This window comes from Balaenoptera physalus (assembly GCF_965194825.1).
Source record: "Balaenoptera physalus genome assembly, chromosome: 16".
Lineage (NCBI taxonomy): Eukaryota > Metazoa > Chordata > Mammalia > Artiodactyla > Balaenopteridae > Balaenoptera > Balaenoptera physalus.
This window is the reverse complement of record NC_138898.1, coordinates 66,462,410-66,476,772: the sequence shown is the minus strand read 5'-3', so window position 1 is coordinate 66,476,772 and position 14,363 is coordinate 66,462,410. Positions and strand designations below refer to the sequence as shown.

Genomic DNA, 14,363 nt, shown 5'->3' with positions numbered 1-14,363 from the left:
TCTCCTGGTTTTCGTCCCACCTCCCTCTGAACTCCTCTGCGTCCTGATTGGCTCTTTCTTGTCTCGCCAGCTTCTAAATATTACTTTCCTAGTTGGTCTCATATATTCCGTGGTTTTATTTATTTTTTATTATTAAATTCTTATTTCGAAATAATTTCAGACTTATATAAATGTTGCCAGAATATCGCAAAGAATTCCTGATACCTTCCCTCTGATTTCCCAGGTGTTAGCATTATAATGTTTGCTTTGTCGTCCTTTCTCTCATTATATATGTGTATATATAATTTTTTTCCTGAACCATTTTAGAGTAAGTTGCACCCATGACGCTCCTTTATTCCTAACTACTTCAATGTGAATTTTCCTAAAAACAAGAGCATTCTCTTATATAGTACAGTAATCCAAATTAGGAAATTGACATTGCTACAGTACTGTTACCTCATTTGCAAACCTAATATAAGTTTTGCTACTTATAGCAAAAGAGGAAAAATAATTTCCCCCTTGTCCAGATTCAATCCAGGATCACACGTTGCCTTTAAACTGTCTTATCTCTTTGCTCTTTTAAAATCCAGAACAGTTTCTCAGTCTGTGATTTTAGTACCTTGACATTTTTGCATAGTGGAGGCTAGTTATTTTGTAGCATGCCCCTCAGTTTGGATTTTTTTGATGTTTCCTCAGACATTTCCAAATGCATCTTTTCATCTCGGGCAGGAATACTGCAGACGTGAATGTCTGTGCTCCTCAGTGCATCGTATCAGGAGGCATATGACATCAATTAGCCGCATTACTGACGATGATAACTTTTATTTTTACTCATAGTATGTAAAGTATGAAGTACACTAATATTGTTGTACAGCTGTTGGTGTTTTTAATGTGGATCACTTTTTCACCAATTAGTTTTAGCATCCATTGATAATTCTTGCTTGAAACAATTATTATTGCTGACGAGTGGTGATTTTCTAATTCCATCATTCTTTCTACAAAGTTTTTTAAGCGTCACATGGCTTTTAATGCCCCCCACGTCCTGATGACACCTACATTTATATCTCAACACCTTTCTCCGGAGCTTTAGGCTTATATCTGCACCTCTTCATTTATATATACATCCCTAGATGATTTATTATATCCAGGAGGTAGCTTTTGATTTTCACCCCTTGGGCCCCAAGTCTATTCTTTGCCTAGTTTTCCCCACTTCAGTAAGTAGCCCTACTGTTGTCCCAACTGCTTAAACCTAATAGTTAGATGTCGTTTTTTATTTTGCCCTTCCCTTTCTCCCTCACCCCCACTATGTTGGCAAGTTCTAGCTCTCCTATCTCTAGAATCATTCTCTCCATCTCTGTAGATTAGGCCAAGGTCATAAACTATGGCATTCTGCCTATTTTATAAATAAAGCTTTATTGGGACACAGCCATACCCATTCATTTACCCATTGTGTGGCTGTTTTCATGTTACAAAGGTCAGAGTTAAGTAGTTGCAACAGAGATCCCCATATGGCCCTCAAGCCTAGAACATCTACTGTTTGTCCCTTTAAGGAAAAGTCTGCTGACCTCTGATCTAAGCAGTTGTCTCTGGCCTGGACATCCGCAGTGGACAGTTCCTTCCAGCTGACCTCCTTACTTCAACTCTCACAGGAGTCCAGATGATCTTTTAAAAACATGGAGCAGATAATGTGATTATCTTGCTTAAAACCTGATGGCATCCCATTGCTCGTAGAATAAAGTAAATTCTTACCGTGGCCTGTAGGGGCCTATGTAATCTTGCCCCATCCTCTCCAACCTGACATTACGCCATTCTCCTGCTTACGCTTCCTTGCTGTTTCTGGAACAGTCCAAGCCTTTTCCATCCTCTGGGCATTTATGCTTGTTCCCTGCCTGAAATACTCTTCCCCCAGCTCCTTCATGTCTGATTCATTCTTACCCCGAGGTCCTCCCTCCTGGTGGCCTCCTCTGGTCATCCTAAGGTCGTTTGCTTCACTACAGAGCAGGACAAGTCTACCTTGTTCACTGTTAGCTCACTAGTGCCTGATACAGTGCCTGGCACAGCGTAAGAGCCAAATCACAGTTTGTTGAAAGGAGAATGAATGAACGAGCGAATGGAGTGAATGAATAGACAAACACATTTCAAAATCATTTGCTTTTTCCATTGATTTTTTTTAGCTGTAGTTAAATATGGTCTTTCCTGAGTCTTTTAGACTCTTTGGTTTGTTACAAAATTTTTATGATAAATGGTTACTTCTGCTAATGCATTCTTTAAAAATTTCTGTTCAGGAATTCCATACTTAAACCAGGAAGAAGAAAGACAGTTAAGAGAGCAGTATGATGAAAAACGTTTACAGTCCAATGGTGCAGGCGCTTTGTTGTACACGTCTCCTAACACTTCAAAATGTCCCGTGACGATTCCTGAGGATCAGAAGAAGTTTATTGACCAAGTGGTGTAAGTTCCTAAACAGAAACCAAACGTGCGTTGAGTCACGTGTCTTGGGGCAGGGCTGACGTCTGTATCTCAGGCTTGTGCTGCACATGCACAGTGCACACAGAGGTGTGATGTTTGAGGGGCAGGATTTAACTGTGGTGTATCTGAGTTTGTGTCACAGCTGTCAACTGTAAATCGAGTTCTGTGTACTGTACTTAGACTTACCATGTGTCACCAGGCAAGAGACTATCTTGGCCAAGTGGTCAGGCCTCCTGCGTGAACCACGGGTCTGACAGCCACCGTCCAGTTCCCGTGAAAGCAGAGGCCCATCCAGATATTTGCAACACATCCATGTTTTTTTCTCTTGCAGTGAAGTTTCTGACAAGCAAACATGCCCTCGGAGGAGCATCTGGTTTTGCTCTGTTTAGTTGTCAGTATAACAGCTTTACTAGGAAAGTAAAAATGCAAATCACTTGTATTGCTGAATCCTTGAGAAGTTGTTGCGAACTCATTAATAACAGCAACAAATGCCAAAATAAAGTATTTTTCTTTAAGCCTTACTGAACTAAAAACTTATAACATGATTTGGTAAAATTACAGTGTTGTATGTTCTTGTATTTGGATTGCTTTTGAGTATGATGATTCTGTTGGTTGACAACTTCATTCCTTAATGATGCTGATGGTCATGTTTTTATTCTAATTCCTCAGAGAGAAAATAGAAGATTTATTACAAAGTGAAGAAAACAAGAACTTGGATTTAGAGCCATGTACTGGGTCAGTTGCCCTGAATATTTTCATGTGTACTTTTTTTGGAAAGGTAGATGATTTCTGGCATGTGCTCCATTTGGTCGCTTAAAAACACTTTCATAAATAGTCTTTTTATTATAGGTATGTTCCCCATATTTCAGCACTAACTTTAGCGTTAACACAATTGGGACCATGGTATATAGAGACATTGAATGAATGCTTTGTTCCGTCCTGGAGGGGAGAAAACTGTTGTGCACCTTTGCTTTAAGTCATGCTCAAGAGTGGCATAATTATTGTAGCCTCGACTTGTGCTTCATACATAAAGGCTTCAGAAGAGCAGAATTTACTGTCAGGCTACTCCTGTCCTTTTAATTTCTCTCTGCAGTAAAAAACATCAGTGTTTCATAGAGTCAGTGACTGAAACAGCCTGCTTTCCTTCCTTTTACTTTGTGACTAGCTTCACAGAAGTGTTTTAATGCATCTGTCTACTTAAAGCTCTCTTCATACAGCCACAGGAAGTAATACTTTGGTTAGACAAGAACTTCTGCCTCTTCTATAAAGGCAGTATAATAATAATAATAATAAAGAGCATTTCGATAAAGAAAAGTGGTGAGGAATCCTCCCACCTCAGACATCCTGTCTGCTCTTGTTTGCACATTACCTGTCGCTTCTAATGAAGTCTCCTTTAAAAATTAAATGTTTTTCCCAATTTGAAAAAGAATAAGTACATGTATATGAATAACTCAATCACTTTGCTGTACACCTGAAACCACCTCAGCATTGTTAATCAACTATACTCCAATATGAAATAAAAAGTTAAAAAAAATTCAATCCATCTTTTTTTATTTATTTTATCCATTATTATTATCATTATTATTTTTAATTTTATGTATTTTTGGCTGCGTTGGGTCTTTGTTGCTGCACGTGGGCTTTCTCTAGTTGTGGTAAGCGGGGGCTACTCTTTGTTGCGGTGCGTGGGCTTCTTGCGGTGGCTTCTCTTGTTGCGGGCTCTAGGAGCACGGGCTCCAGTAGTTGTGGTGCACAGGCTCAGTAGTTGTGTTGCACGGCCTAGTTGCTCTGTGGCATGTGAGATCTTCCTGGACCAGGGATCGAACCCATGTCCCCTACACTGGCAGGCAGTTTCCCAACCATTGTGCCACCAAGGAAGTCCCCAATCCATCTTTTAAAAAAAAAAAAAATTAAATGTCTTTCCCAACCAGTGCTTGGTCAGTTTGAATTTTCCTTTTATGAGCCAAAATTAATACCTTTTCATTTGTTTTTATAGGTTCCAAAGAAAACTAATTTATCAGACTTTGAGCTGGAAGTAAGTGTTTATATTATACATGAGAGCTCTGTGAGGGACCCAGGATTTAAAAACTAAATGTAATTTTTTAGCTCTTATTTCATTTTTGACATTCTGCAGTTCTTGGTTATTTGACCATACCGTGTTCTTGGGCAGTGCTTTATTTTGTTATTATTTTCCCCTAATTTCTCAAGTTGAATACCCACTTAATTTATTTCCTTGTTATTCCTTCTTAGTAGATGTTATAAAGCCTTTACAATTTTCTTTTAACTATCACTTTGGCCTGTCCATTAACTTCTGGATGTGTAGTGTTTTTGTTCTTTGAAAGTATCAATATATGATAAAGATTTGGTTTTAAGACCTGGGAAATACTCAGGTGAATGCTTTTTCTAAAACAGGCATTAGGCCATGGGTAGGTTTCAGGAGGCCTATGAATCCCCTGAAACAATATCCAAAATTGTGTGCGTGTATTTTTCTGGAGGTGTTTCTATTGATTTAATTATATTTTCAAGTGGATCTCTAACTCAAAAATTGAGTATCAGAATTGGACAGATGGATGTTTGCACTTGACTTTGTTTGGGGTTCTTGTTCTTTCATTAGAGTCTGCCAGTGGCATGTATACTGGGAATTTACTTTGACCAAAACAGGAAAAGGGCCATTGTTGTTTGACCAGGCTCCTTTCCTCTCACGTTATCCTTGCCACGTACTCCACCCGGGTTCCAGATTCCTCTCCTGGGCAGATGTAACTACTGTGCCAGATTACAGCAGAGTTACTCATCTCAGATCTCCCCTGTGCATGCCCCAGATCATCCAAAGAGACCTTCAGAATTTCACTTAAGAAGTAAGCATTGTGATATCTAGAAGCAAGATTTGACAGTTTAGTAATGAGTTGACTGTATTACGGGATGCCTGACATTTCAGAAGATGCCTAAGTCCTAAAAATATTAATTTGAAATCAGTTACATTCCTGTGTTTTAAGAGGAGAGAGAGGGAAACATTTAGCAGCTGAAATTACTCTAAAGTCTTCCTAGTAGTGGTATTTATTTCATACTTAATAAAACTTAAGTAATGAAATTATAGCTATGTAGTTGTTTTTAAAATACTTAGGGTTTTAGCTGTTGTCTCATCTACTGATGTCATGTTTTCTTTCTTTTCTTTAGGTATCCCAAAGGCATTCATGTTGAGACTTTAGAAACTGAAAAGGTAACCTCAAGAATTATCCAGGGCCAACATCAAACGCATTAAACCCATGCAACAATATGCAAATGCAAAATGCAATCAAATCGAGCAGTTGAAAGTCAGAGTTTACTCCTTGGCTCTGCTACATATGAACTGGGTGACATTGGGCAAGTCATTTCCCCTCTGCCAGCCTCGTTTTCCTCATTTGTGCATTGGGCATGAGCATGGTAATGATTAGCTATACCTATCTCACAGCTTTTTAAAAAATAGTGATCAAGTGAGTAGATGGAAGTGAACATGCTTTGTAAACTTGAAAGTATGCAAGTGTTAGTACATGTTCTTAATCATCACAGAAAGCTGATATACATGGTATCCATGTAATAATCGCTTCCTGTTACGTGGGCCAGTAAAATTAAATTTTAGAATCTGGGACATAAACATAGCTATCATCATGTACTCCCAGGGTGCAGTGATAGAACTGTAATGGGTAAAGGTGGGCTGATGGTGAGCTAATGGTGCGTTCCTTCTACAGAATTTTAGAATTTAGTTCTTGTTGTTAAGTCAGATGTCTAATTATATAAGAGATTAAGTAAATTAAGTCTTGCTAGAAGAAAAATCTCAAACTTTGACACAGGAGGTTTTGTGGTGTATTTGATTGATACAAAATGCAGTATGTGAGAAAGAAGGTGCTAGTTATCTGACAAGTTACCAGAAAATCCAGGATTTTTCTTCTTTTTTTTCCTTTTTTTTGGCCACACCCCACGGCTTGTGGAATTTTAGTTCCCCGACCAGGGATTGAACCCGGGCCCTTGGCAGTGAGAGCCTGGAAGCCTAACCACTGGACCACCAGGGAATTCCCCAGGATTTTTTTTCTTATGTTAATGAAATGTAGAATTTTTTTTATTGAGGTGTGGTTAACTTACAATATTACAGTTTCAGGTGTACAACACAGTGATTCAACATTTTTATAGATTATATAGAAATTATTTTAAAACCAACTATTTAGAAATTCATGTTCAAATGCAACATCTTAGTGTTCATTATGGAGTGTCTTATTCTCACAGTCTGTTGATATTTATAATTGTCTTTTGGGGTGATTAATAAACCATGGGAAAATGTCATGGAAACACGGAGGTGGATTTTGGTTTGTAAAGCATCAACTCAACTTTTGGTGGCATTTCAAAATACTTTCAGTGTGTTTAGCCCATGAAGGACTGTGCAGTGAGAAAAACTGTAACTTCTACTGGTAGCAGAATCTGAATTTTGGAGGGTAGGGGTCAGGTAGCTTCCCGAAAATTGTATATCTGCTTTATGTCTTTTAGAAAGAGCGCTATATTGTTATCAGCAAAGTAGATGAAGAAGAACGTAAAAGAAGAGAGCAGCAGAAACACGCTAAGGAACAGGTGATTGGATTATGTTCATTTCCTTTGGGTGAGAAATGGCTACAGAGTTGTAGATCCTGTGATAGATTCAATTTAATGAATATTTTTCTACTAGAGAAGAATCGAATTGGTAGCAAAACCTGGAAGAGAATGAGGGGAACCTGAGGTTAAGTAATTAGATGCAGCCAACAAAGTGAGGCTGGCATCATGGTTGACCAGTCTTCACTTCCATGAAGCAGTCTTGGAGAAGGAATTAGTGGTTATCATTCAGATTGTGTGTCACTGAGCTTCACAGCCCATTAACTCATCTTGCTGTGTCTAACTTCAGGCACAGTTACTAGTTTTCCTAAAACAAAGTTTAGATGATATGATTCGACAGATTAGGATGCACGGTCATAATTGCATCGTTGGAACCTCACACTGGTTGTCCTCTGGAGAATGGATTCGAGTAAGTCTGGAGGCAGGGAGACCAGTTAAGCTGCGGAGTAACCAGCTAAGAGATGTCAGTGCCCTGGAACAGGAAAGTTAGTAGCAGTTTAGGTGGAATCTGGCAATCTTTAGAAGGTAGAGTCAGTGGAATTTGTGATTGGATGTGGGTGGTGAAAGAGGAAGGCAGAAGAAAGAAGATGCTCAAGCCGGGAAGTTGAGCAGCTGGGTAGGCTGACATCAGTCCACTTAGATGGGGTGGCCGGAGTGGTGTTGGTGGGGGGACACAGGTGGAGGAGGCCAGGAGTGGGTTTGGGTGAGGGTGGATGTCCAGCTCACCCATGCATAAAGCAGGGCCACATCAGACTAATGCAACCAGGAAAGACACAGCAAGCCTCTGTTAGATTTAGACAGTTTATGACTTAGAGAAGGTGACAGCTGCACGTGGTGCTTGTCCCACAAACCAAAAAGACAACACTGAAACAGAAGGGGCCAGGTGACTGCAGAGTGAGCTGTGGATGCCCCTTCGCCGAGCAGCCAACTCTAGACTGCGGCTAAGTGCTTTCATACTCTGTAGCTCTATTCTGAAAAGGCGGTGGGGCAGGACGCCCCAGGCCTCATCAGAACCTGGGCAACAGTGAGAAACTGTCTCATGACAGCCTCCCAGGCGAGAGAGGGAGGTGGCCTCCCATCCTCTCCTGGGGTGTTCCACCCAGATGCACATTAGTTACATCTCAAGCCTTTGCCTGCGTGGACTATTTGGATATGTGCAAGGTCACCAGGACACCGTGGCAGGGCTGTCCCCCTACAGTGGACAGAGGTGTTACATTCTGCTTTTGAGCAGATGAGGTTTTCAGTGTTATGGGGGCTGAGCATCGGTGTCCTGTCAGCAGATTGTCGTGCTGGAGTGCAGGAGAGGGGTGAGGGCTGGACTTGGTTGTCGTTGGCAGAGAGACCAGGACAGGATGAGAGCACCTATCGCGTGCTTGAGGAAGGAGCAGAGGGCCCAGGGTTGGATCCTGAGGACCACCAGCATCTGAGTGATGGGCAGAAGTGCGAAAATGTGCCTGAGGTTATTGTGACACAGCAGCCAAGGGGAAGAGTGTTTGAAGAAGGGGATGTTGACATGGTCTGATGCTCTCGAGAAGTAGGATGAGGACTGAGACATGGCCATTGGGTTTAGCCTTGGGAGTAGGTTTTCTTCTTTTTTAAAGAATATTCTTTAAAAAATTAAAAAAATTTTAATTCTGGTAAAATGTATAACTTAAACTTTACCATCTTAACCATTTAAAACTGTACAGTTTTGTACTGTAAAATATATTCACACTGTTGTGCAACCGTCACCACCATCCATCTCCAGAACTCCTTTCATCCTGCAAGACTGAAACTCTGTACCCATTAAACAATAACTTCCCATTCCCCCATCCCCCAGCCTCTGGTAACCACTGTTCTACTTTCTGTCTCTGTCAATTTGACTGCTCTAGGTGCCTCATGTAAGTGGAATCGTACAATATTTGTCTTTCTGTTACTGGCTTAGTTCACTTAGCATAATGTCATTTAGGTTCGTCTGTATTGTAACATGTGACAGAATTTCCTTTCTTTTTAAAGGCTGAGTAATATCGTGTGTACCACATTTTGTTTATCCATTTATCTGCTGATGGACACTTGTGTTGCTTCTACCTTTTGGTTCTTGTGAATAACACTGCTCTGCACATGGGTGTACAAGTATCTCTTTGAGTCCTCGCGGTTCTTTGGGGCACATACTCAGGAGTGGGATTGCTGGCTCGTATGGTAGCTCTGTTTCTAATTTTTTGAGGACCAGCCACACTGTTTTCCACAGTGACTGCACCACTTTACATTCCCACCAGCAGGGCACAAGTGTTCCAGTTTCTCCACATCCCTGCCAACGCTTGTTAGACTTGAGAGTAGTTTAAAGAGGTGAGCAACTTCAGTGAAGGTGAAGCGGGAGAGCAGGGGGCTTGCGGGTCCCTGGGAGTTGAACTGGACCTAGTGAGTGGAGAGGAGTCTTTTAAGGAATTTAGCTGTGAAGAGACAAGGAGAAAGGAGAGTGGTTGCGTGGAGCTCAGATTAAAGGAAGGAGTTTCAAGATAGAGAAAGTGAGCCCATTTAAGCACATTGGGAATAAAACAGGAGAGGAGAAACTGAATGGGGCTGAGTCTCAGTGCTGTGCTATAAAAATTTTATAAAAATGCATTTGACCAGGAAAAAAGAGTCTGAGCATTCTTGATTTGTCAGTCAGCTGCTGGGTGGGTCGCCTCAGAATTGAATGCAGTATTGAGTTTGGCCAGCAGGTGGCAGCTTTTAAAAGTTTGTGTTTCTAAGGCAACTTGAGAGAATAGGAAATTTCAACAGTTGATGGGAAGTGATGGGTAAACCCTAGCACTGTTATTTTAGTAACTAATGAATAATTTGCCGCTTTGCTCATTTTAAAACAGAAGAAATGTATGTGCATAGGTCATTTCAGATGCAGTTGTTTGGGGTGATAGACTCAAAGCATGTGAAACTAAAGCTATCTAACTCCATATAAAACTTCAGTCTTTTTTTTTGGCCTAGATTTTAACCCATTCAAATAAGCAATATGTATACGTCAATAGTGGTTTTTCTGTTTTGTTTTTAAATTAGGAAGAACTGAATGATGCTGTGGGGTTTTCTAGAGTCATTCATGCCATTGCTAATTCGGTAAGTGAACCAGACTTTTTAACTAATTTCATGAATATAACATTTAAGGTGAAATGCCCAGTTATCACTGCAAATTAATCATCTGGTCACGTTTAGAATGTTTACCTGGTCTGGAGGGAGAAGTTAGAACTTCATAAAGGCAGATTGTTGTTATAAGGCGCTTAGTGTGACATCGTAATTGTGGAATTATATCCAAACCATTTTTTTAGAAAGCATTTCTTGTAAAACGCAGGGGAGGATTATACAATGATGGCCTTATGTGGCTCCATGGAACTAATATTTATTATTCTCAAAACCAATAAGAAGCAGAATAACAAACTAAAGAATATGGTGAGAAACAATCTAGTGTTTGAAGCGTTTTATTCCTTAATTAGAAGAATCTAGAGGGTAAAAATAATTGTGTTGAGTTCTCTGCATAACTGTAATTGAATCTTATATCTCATAGCCTTAATAACATTTGATACATTTAAAAAATGCGTTGACCATTTGTGTAAATATGCTGGAGGGTTCTGTAATAGATAGGATAGACATTTTCCCTTGTTTCATAAGTCCTTTCAGGAAAGAGGCACCCACATCTTGAATAGATTAAACTGGGTCTTGCTGCTGGTTGTTTTGTGAGTTATGCATCCGAGTCAGACTGCTTGCCTGGATGCTAAATTGCCTGGAATCCAAGACTTTTCTTTACTTGAGTAGCTGGCCCAGGGAGAAGAAATTGTCCCTCTGGAGGAGGAGTCACCTTGTCCCTTAGACGCCGAACTCTGCACCAGGGAAGCTTTACGGCCGGACTCCAGGAGTCCGTGAATGTCTCACCACCAGGTGCAGGCTTGTCAAACAGGAGCACCTGAGAGGCAGCCACTGTCCCCGGCGGGGGCGTGGGGCTGTGGCCGGTAAACAGAAGCTAGAGACCCTTGTGAAGGAGGAGGGCTGGCTCACCTGGAGCTCTTTCCCTCAAGTGACGTCATCAGAACGGAATAGAAAGTTGGATGAGCCTGGAGAAAAACCAAGGTGTGAGTCTCTTGAGAAGTGGCTAAGATTACGGGTATCCAGAAAAGCAGAGAGTCACATTTGCTTACATTATACACTCTTAGCAGCCTTTAGAGCAGTGGTTGATTTGACTGAGGCTGTCCCTGAAACACAGAGATATGGGGCGGCAGTTGGCTTTGAGCCCTCTTATAGCCACCGTGAGGGTTTAGGTAGCTTTTCCAAGATTGGGACGTTTGTTTGCCTTGTACAAACAATTTGGATACCTTAGCCTGCTGTGCCTCTGTTTATTTTTTCTCTCTGTTGTCTCTCTTCTGCAGAGTGATTCATAGTATGTTGCTGACCGTTGGTAGTTCACGTCACAAAGCATACTGCGAATAAAGCCCTATTTATTAGTGATCCAGACATTTAAAATTTATAAGTCACGTACCTTAAAAATACTAACATAGTTAAGCTCTGTAGAGCCAGTGAACAGTAGACACTCTTTATATCAGACCAAATTCTTTTCCCATCACTCTTGGTAGTGAATCTGTTTTAAAAAATTTTGTGTTAATTTTTCACCCGCAGAAAAGTTGCAAAACTGGTGCAGAGCTTGCATATATCCCTCACCTAGCTACCCCAATGTTATTATCTTACCTAATATACGGTTATCAGAACCAGGAAATTAACATTGGTACCTTATTATGAACTAATTTGAATTTCACCCTTTTCCACTGAGTCCTTTTTCTCTTCACAATTCTATCTAGGATCCCACATTGCATTTACTTGTTATTTCTCCTTAGTTTTCTGCAGTCTGTAATTTTCTTTGTCTTTTATAACCTTGATATATTTTTAAAATTATTTATTTATTTATTTGGCTACGTCAGGTGTTAGTTGCGGCATGTGGGCTCTTCCTTGCGGCACTCGGGCTGCTCTGTAGATGTGGTGCGTGGGCTCCAGAGTGCGCGGGCTTAGTAGTTGCGGCACGTGGGCTCTAGAGCGCTCAGGCTTAGTTAGTTGTCCCAGGCATGTGGGATCTTAGTTCCCCGACCAGGGATCGAACCTATGTCCCCTGCATTGGAAGGTGGATTCTTAACCACTGGACCACTGGGGAAGTCCCAACCTTGATATTTTTAAAGAGTGTTGACTGTAATTTTGTCAGCTGTCTCTCAGTTTGGATTTGTCTGATCTTTTCTCATGTTGGATTGAGGACATACATTGATTAAGGCAGGAATACCACAGAAATGATGGTTCATGATATTGACCTGGATCACTTGGTTTAGGTGATGTCTGCTGGATTTGTGCACTGTAGTGTTACTGTTACCTCCTTTGTGACTGATAAATATTTTGGAGGAGATACTTTGATTGAGACAATGAAAATCCTGTGTGTTTTTGTTTGTTTGGTTGGTTTTTTTTTGGCCGCACCGCATGGCATGCGGGATCCTAGTTCCCCGACCAGGGATCGAACCCTTGCCCCCTGCAGTGGAAGCACAGAGTCTTAACCACTGGACCACCAGGGAAGTCCCGAAAATCCTGTTTTTCTTCAAGCTTTTGCCTGTAACGTAGCATCTGTCGGTGGATCTTGCCTGCAGCCATTATCGCTGTGGTTTTCAAGTGGCGAGTCTCTGTTTCCCTCTTTCTTTCTCCATTCGTTCTTGGAATTCTTCTAGAAGGAAGAGCTGGCCCTGCTCTCCTGTTTATTTGTTAATTCTTTTTAAAATTTTTTTGGACTCAGGGAAATTTATTTCATTCTACAGATTTTAATCTAGTTTTTTAAATGTTTATATTGGGGCTCAGATGGTACCACCTTGGCCATTGGAGTTTCTTCAGGTTGACTCCCCCTGGAACAAGCCCCCACCCTTTTCTGAGCACCTCCTTACTTTCTGACATCACAAGATGTTCCAGACTATCTGCTATTTTCCCTGCCTCAGCTGTAGAATCAATGACTTCTCCAAGGAGCCCTGGTTCCTTTGGAGAATGGTGTTTAGAAACCAAGATCTGGTCCTGGGCGACTACTGTGGTATTAGTGCTTCTAGGTCCCCTCACTGGACAGAGCTAAGAATGATACACATGTGTAACCATGCATGTATACACACATTGACATTTCTGTGTCTGACACATATGTATATATATAAAAAAATACATTTATACTGATAGACCTCAGATTCTAGTCCAGTACCACAGGGTTTCTTTTCTTTTCTTTTTTTTAAAATTAATTAATTAATTTATTTTTGGCTGCGTTGGGTCTTTGTTGCTGCGCGTGGGCTTTCTCTAGTTGAGGCTGCAGTGAGCGGGGGCTACTCTTCGTTGCGGTTCTCGGGCTTCTCATTGTGGTGGCTTCTCTTGTTGTGGAGCACAGGCTCTAGGCGCACAGGCTTCAGTAGCTGTGGTGCGCGGGCTTCAGTAGTTGTGGCACATGGGCTTAGTTGCTCCGTGGCATGTGGGATCTTCCCCGACCAGGGTTCGAACCTGTGTCCTCTGCATTGGCAGGCAGATTCTTAACCACTGCGCCACCAGGGAAGCCCAGGGTTTATTTTCAACCTGCTCTCTTTTCTTATTTGTACATTTTTTTTCTCCAGCATTGGGAAATGCAGTTCTTATTATATGCTGTTTTCATAGTTCTGTTCTTTTTTTTTTTTTTAATCTATTTATTTATTTATTTATATTTTTGGCTGTGTTGGGTCTTCATTGCTGCCTGCGGGCTCCCTCTAGTTGCGGTGAGCTGGGGCCACTCCTTGTTGCAGTGCGCAGGCTTCTCACTGCAGTGGCCTCTCCCGTATGGAGCACGGGCTCTAGGCACACGGGCTTGAGTAGTTGTTGCACACAGGCTCAGTAGTTGTGGCTCGCGGGTTCCAGAGCGCAGGCTCAGCAGCTGTGGCGCACGAGCTTAGTTGCTCCGCGGCATGTGGGATCCTCCCAGACCAGTGCTCGAACCCGCGTCCCCTGCATTGACAGGCAGACTCTCAACCACTACGCCACCAGGGAAGTCCGTATAGTTCTGTTCTTATCAGCCTCCTTCAGTGTTGTTGAGGGATTCATTTATAATACAGTTAGGTTCGTCTTTCAGGTTTGTATTCCATTTTGGGTTCCTTCCACGTCTTCTCTGTGGTTGTAATCAATATTTGGTATTTTAGCATTGTACAGATGTTCAGAATGTGCCCACACACTGAGCCAAAAGGACGGCTTGTCTGTTGGATTTTGGAGATTTTGTGTAAAAGTATTTATTTCAAATAATTATGTTTAGCTCTGTGAGTCAA

General features: G+C 41.4%; 1 protein-coding gene across 5 annotated transcripts in view; it reads left to right on the top strand.

Moving 5' to 3' along the window:
• The window catches only part of PARN (poly(A)-specific ribonuclease), a 159,947-nt gene that overhangs the window by 12,232 nt on the left and 133,352 nt on the right, over positions 1 to 14,363 (top strand). For all 5 annotated transcript variants that reach the window (XM_082429669.1, XM_082429668.1, XM_082429667.1 and 2 more), the window contains exons 7-12: positions 2,265 to 2,430; positions 3,118 to 3,183; positions 4,442 to 4,480; positions 5,620 to 5,662; positions 6,961 to 7,041; positions 10,090 to 10,146. In XM_082429669.1, the coding sequence (XP_082285795.1) occupies positions 2,265 to 2,430; positions 3,118 to 3,183; positions 4,442 to 4,480; positions 5,620 to 5,662; positions 6,961 to 7,041; positions 10,090 to 10,146 (452 nt within the window). The remainder of the gene's footprint in view (positions 1 to 2,264; positions 2,431 to 3,117; positions 3,184 to 4,441; positions 4,481 to 5,619; positions 5,663 to 6,960; positions 7,042 to 10,089; positions 10,147 to 14,363) is intronic.